Here is a 6,307-nt window from a genome sequence, read left to right on the forward strand (position 1 = left end):
AGTCTCTAAACTGCATCAGTTAATCATGTATCAAGAAATCAAAGGAGACTCTATATTTGCTTTGGAAGCACTTTAAATGGATACTCTATGTCTAATATCCAGCCAAACAAATTTGGTTGAGGCAGAATTATCTAATGGTATTTCCTATCTGAGTTCTCGAATCAAAGTCTTCATCTTAATGCTTGAGATTTGGTTCTACTCCTATGATTCTTACTCTCCCCCTTCTTTATTTCTTCACTTTTCTTTACGTATATATGGTTGGTGAATTAAAGGTATTCTTTGGTTCATTATATGTTATTATCAATGGGCTGTGCATTCAGTCTCTTTCCTGTATTTATATATTAAAATACACACACATATATTTCCATGTATTATATAATGTTTTATATGGATGTAGAGGCACATGTACACACATTTTTATCACATTCACATTTTCCTTTTTGTCCTATAAGAAACTATTGTTATGTGTGTGTTTAATGTGTATTTTTATGTGTTCTTGTAAAACGGTAATTTTCTTTTTGTATGGCAGCTATATAATTTTTTTACAGACTTAAAGAATTTCTCTAATTTGGATCTTAACATGGCAATAAAAAGGAATAGTTAATGACTCAGATTGTAGTAGAGAATAAAACATGCAGAGTTGATTGAACAACTCAGATAAAAATATAAGTAACCTATTGGTGATATGGCTGACTCACTTTGGCAATAACTCTAAGCAATTGTAATAAGGGAATTTTTAAGCTCTGTTTGGGGGAATAGATAAGAGAAATGTGTCTTGCATCATTCTTCGGGTTCTCCTCCTCTGCATTTCTTCTTGGTCGAAGTCTTAGGCTGGTGTGTACTATATAATTGACATAAATCCTGCGATTCTTTCTTAGGAATTACTCAAGAGGCATATGCTAAGAGTAATTTCTTCATCTTTCATTGCAAGGCCATTCTCTGTGCAGAAATCACTCTGCCATGTGTCCTTAGTGACAGTAGGGGGCATTGCCCTGGATATGGTAGCTTAGATTTTGCTATTTAGTCAAATGTTCCCCTATGTTTGAGGATACAAATTCATCACAATATTTTCCCCTAATAAATCACAAGTGTGTTAGAGAATAACCAGTTTCAAGTAAATGGACATTTTTGAGATCCTGCATTAAATGTGAATTCAGATATGAATTAACCTACTCTAGACCATTATTCGTAATGTATGTAAAGCATAGTTTGAAGGAAATTGTATCAGAATCAGTTGACATTCTTTTCCTTAATGCAGATTACAAAACACTTCAAAACTACAACATAAACACATCTTTGGATGTGATCTAATACACTCATTTTAAATAAGCTTTCCAGGTTATTTTAATACACTATAAAATTGAGGAACATTGGTTTAGATGAACATATAACATGATCAGAAAAGTAATTTGCATTCCAGATAAAGAGAAATATACTGGGTAATTAGTTGATGGTTTTTTTTAATAAGTGGCAGAATTTTTCTCATGGACCCATAAGTATTAAAAGGAATAAAACCAAAGATTTCAATGTTTTATGCTTAACAAGTGTGCATGATCACTCTGTGTGGCAGTCAAACTTTAAAAAAGTTAAATCCATGCACAAACAGATCAAGTTTTGGAAATCAGAGGGTAAGAAAGTCTTCAATTTAAAAATATTTTCTTTTAAAAAATGACATTTTTATTAAATAAAAATAAAGCATTTATAAATTTAGAATAACTTCAACTTATATCAAAAGTTAAAAATGATGAAAGTCTCTCATACCTTTGATTATTATTTTTTGTTCCCTATGTAACAACTTTTAATATTTTTGTGATTCATTACAGGGAAACAAGTTGCATATTCTTGAATACATATTCGTATGTGTGTGTGCACACGCATGGGTGTTTGTGTGTGCATGTGTGTTTATGTGAGAAAATACAATATCATACTTATTTATATAGTGTTTTAAAAACAGTTACTGAGTTATAATTACATACCATAAAATTCATCCATTTAAGTATACAATGAGATGATTTTAGTTGGTTTATAAAATTATATACCTATTAACATGGTCCTGTTTTTAAAAAGTTTCCATCTGCCCCAAATGTTCTCTCACTCCCATTTTCAGTTAAACAACCCTCTCTACAATAACACTTGGAGTACTTGAAACCAATGATCTGCTTTTTGTCTTTATGAATTTGTCTTTTCTAGACTTTCTGTATAAACAGAAACATATAATATGTAGTTTTTTAAATCTGGGTTTCTTTCAAGTAAAATGTTTTTCAGATTTTTCCAAGTTGTAACATATGTTGCCAGTTGATTCGTTTTAAATATTGAGTATTATTCTATTTTATGGAGATATACTTCTTTCAATGTACAAATTCATAATGAGTTATTTCTACTTTTTGACTATTATTAATATTGCTGCCATGAATATTAGTGTACATGTCTTTGTAAAACATGTTTTAATTTCTCTTTGTAAATATACATAATCATATTTATACTAAAAAGAACTCTTAGAATCGAACATTGAGTAAATTTATTAATATTAATACATTTATTTCTTGGGACTAATATGCCTCAGACATTGTTTTAGTTCTTGGGGTATAGCAATGAAGGAAGAGAAAACTGACAAAATTCTGTCTTCAGAAGGCTTCCTTTTAAAAAATTATAAAACAGGCCAGGAGATAGTGTCTGTCTAGAAGCCTGTCGGTATCTCTTTCTGAGGCGGGGTGCCGACCGAGGCCCCCAGCAATGTCAGTGGTCTTTGGACCTGACTGGATGAGGGGCAAGGCAGAAGTCAATCGAGAGACTATCCAGCAGCTGCCGGAGGAGAATGACCAGCTGATCCGCTGTATCATGGAGCATCAGAACAAGGGTCCAGAGAAGGAACGTGTCCAGTACCAGCATGTGTTACATAGAAATCTCATTTATTTAGCTACCATCACAGATGCCAGCCCATTCAGTACTTCAAAAGCAATGGAATGATCTTTCAGCTGTAAGGAGTAATTGAATGTAATCCATTTCCTATAAAATGGAGACAGGATCTTTACCAGCTCAACTGCTTAAAACATGAAACCTCTTGGTTCTTTGAAAAATGTGAAAATGTGAAGAAAGCTACTAGCTTAACTATATTCTCAATGTAAATATTTATTTTAATAATTAATCAGATCTCCCAAAACGTAGAACCCAGGTGTTCTCTTTCCTAAAAGGGAGTGTGTTTGGATAACAAAGACATCCTATGATGTCTTCATCTTCAAGACTACTGTTTAGTTTCAGCCTGAAGAGGAAACTGAATAGTGTTAGAGTATCAGCAGGAATTGCTGAGACTTCTGACTGAGACCTTACCAAGTAATACAGTATCTGTATGCTCCCATTCAGTTTGTAAATGTGTTCCCCTCGACTGCTCTTCTCAGGTTACTTTGAAATAAAGCTTGCTTTTCCACAAAAGAACAATATGAAGATACAGATGTTTCCATGTAACAAGTGTTATATTTGGTTCTCTCAAAAACTGTAAGGACTCGTATGTAGCAATAATACTATTATCATTGCAACAAAATTCATAGTGAATTTTAGTATTATCAAATATCATCTGATAATAAATGATGTATAATTTTCTTCAATTATCACACAAAAAATTATGAAACAAAGCACCTATTTATTCATTCATATTCTGAAGGTCAGACATGTGAATGGGCTTCATTGGGTTCCCTGCTGAGAGTCTTCTCACAGGGCCAAAATCAAAGTGTCAGATCACTGAGCTCTTATTTGGAGCTCAGGTTCATTTGGTTATTGGCAGAAGCAGTTTCTGCCAAAATTGAACATCATGGAGAAATATAAAACTAAGGATTGGTAATAAAAGTGGACAACTGGGAAGACTATAGTGATGATTGCAAATTTAAATTATTACCAACATCAAGAAAAAACACACAAAAAAAATCATTTGTCTGCAATTCTAGTGGGGGAAAGATTACCTTTAGCATATAAAATAGAAATTTAATGATTTTTGACTAATTATTTTATTTTTTTCATTCTCAAAACGATTCTATTTCCACAATGTACTTAATATATTAAATGCATAGTGTTAAGTGAAGGGAAAAAAAGGAAGGAGAACAAAGGTGAAAGCAAAGATAATAAATATGAAGACAGAACGATGCTGGGATGACCATGTGTGATGTATTACGAGTTTACTCAAACCTTTCTAAAAGTTAATTAAACCATTTGCTTAGATCACTTTTGAAAATTTTGTACTGCCTGATTATAATTATGAACCCAACAGTATGAATATCACCTAGAGAGTACTTAGTTGTCTTTATATTTGAGAATATTCAACCTGCCTAGTGAATTTCTTCACTTCCAGCTTCAAACTTCTCCCAGAGGTAAATATGAGAATTTCCTCTATTTGAAAAAAGAAAATGGTAAGATTTTTGCCAATGTTTTTATTTGCAAACCGAAACAAAAGTTTTTACAGAATATTTAAAACATCTTCTGGTAATGCGTATCATTTCCTTATTTAAAAATAACATTTTTATAATCAAAAATTGTAGTTAACAGTTGCTACTTATAAAATATAGACCTTCGAAGAAAGAATAGAATGTATATATATCACTCCCCAGAGACACAGTTGTTAATGCCTAGTTATTGTCATCTAATTTTTGACCTATGTATAATTTGCAAGGTTCCTGTATTAGTAAATATTTACTTTTGTAGTCTACCACTGAACTTAACATTCATAACACAAGATTTTTCTTAAAGATAGAATAATTCATCCTAAACAATTAACTGGATCCTAAATTTTCCTGTGAATATAAGATAGTCTTTCTATATTTACTGCTTTCTTGGGATTAGTGAGATCACTTTTATAAATAATACTCCTAAGACCATGCTTGTGCAAAATCATGTTTTTGAAATTATGAATTATAATGCAGGATAGTTCATTAAAACTATAATCACACAGACAAAGGGTAATAAAATTTCAATGTCTTGATATATATTTACCAAACTTTTTTCCCAAAAGAATTACATCGATTTAGATTCCTGTCAGTAGACATTGAGACTGTTTTTCTTATAGTATACTAAAGAGTTTGAAAATTTAACTTTTCTACTTTGCCTTAACTATCTGTCTGCTAGGCCATTGGTAGTAAGACCCTATTAAGCAAGAGGCTATATAAAGATAAATTTGCATATATAAAGGCTGTGCATTAGAATATCTATTAAGTTGTAATTAAATTTCAAGTATGTGACAAAGGAGTTGAGGAGAGGCACAGGGGACTAAAATCAGCCTTAGGGAATGTTCCTTAGACATGGCATCAAAATCTATGCAGAGCATCTCTTGAAGTAGATTCCAGATTTGTGGCTGATGAATTAAAAACAAAGTAGGTTTTGTTTGGGTTTGATAGGGTTTATGAAAGTTAAAGTGTCAAAATAATGGAAATTCCCAGAACCAAAAACTTTATGGAGGCCAGGGAATCTCTAGAGTTGATAAAGCAGGTTTCTGGAGAATCTAAGTACACAGCTATTGATTAACAAAAACTTCACTTTGACAATTTTTCTGGGTCTTTTGACATTTAAAACAACTAATATTCAAAAGGCAAAGACCTCTCTTCACTTCCTACCTCCTGTCGCACTCCCCAACGTCTCAGGAACCACAATTTGATTATTTACTATAAGGTAAAATTTAAAAATATTTATGGAAACAGTAAAATTTTGCTTAATAAAATCTGTCAACATCTGTGTCTATGCACAAAGACAAAATACTAGAAGTTGCTACCTTAGAAAATCTAATTTGTATAAAAACACCAATTTAAATTGTCATGTGTTTAGAATTCAGAGACTTGTTTAGTATTGGCAATAAGCAAGTAAAGACAATAGTTTATTTCTGAAAGTTGGCATATGTATTAACTGCTTAGAATTGAAAACATATCTTCTACTGTAAATAAAGTCTTCTAATCATGGTTAATAAATCAGAATAATCACCTAAAGCATTTAAGGCCCACATGAAAATTAAGTATGTTACACCAGGCCTTTAAACAATATCTTGTTAATATTACTAACCTAATTTCTTCATTCTGTTTTCTTACTAGTATCTCAATAGAGATAGTGCAAAAAGACCCTTTTTCAAAAAGAGAGATTGTTCCTTGAGAGTTGATCTTCTCTTAAAAGATTTACTGAACTCTCGCAAATAATTTCAGGGAAATTGTTGCTTCTAAAAACTTATGACTTTGTCCACTGCTGTTATCCTACCTCCTTATTGTTTGACTATTAGAGAGATAGGCTGAAAAAAATCTTTTTGCATCTAAGGTGTTAAAGTTCATTTGCAAGCATGTTC

General features: G+C 31.8%; 1 protein-coding gene across 1 annotated transcript; it reads left to right on the plus strand.

Annotated features, from left to right (window-relative positions):
- Positions 1-2,668: 2,668 nt before the first annotated feature.
- LOC306643602 (SS18-like protein 2) lies at positions 2,669-3,602 on the plus strand. The gene has a single exon (XM_079109817.1). It carries the CDS (start codon positions 2,734-2,736, stop codon positions 2,965-2,967), a length of 234 nt encoding a protein of 77 aa, XP_078965943.1. The 5' UTR covers positions 2,669-2,733; the 3' UTR covers positions 2,968-3,602.
- Positions 3,603-6,307: the final 2,705 nt, after the last annotated feature.

The sequence above is a fragment of the Sciurus vulgaris genome (assembly GCF_902686455.1).
Source record: "Sciurus vulgaris genome assembly, chromosome: 14".
NCBI classification, from domain to species: Eukaryota; Metazoa; Chordata; class Mammalia; order Rodentia; family Sciuridae; genus Sciurus; species Sciurus vulgaris.

Bases quoted from the DNA above. Each gene is read 5' to 3' on its own strand.
- LOC306643602 (XM_079109817.1), top strand. From the start codon at position 2,734: ATGTCAGTGGTCTTTGGACCTGACTGGATGAGGGGCAAGGCAGAAGTC.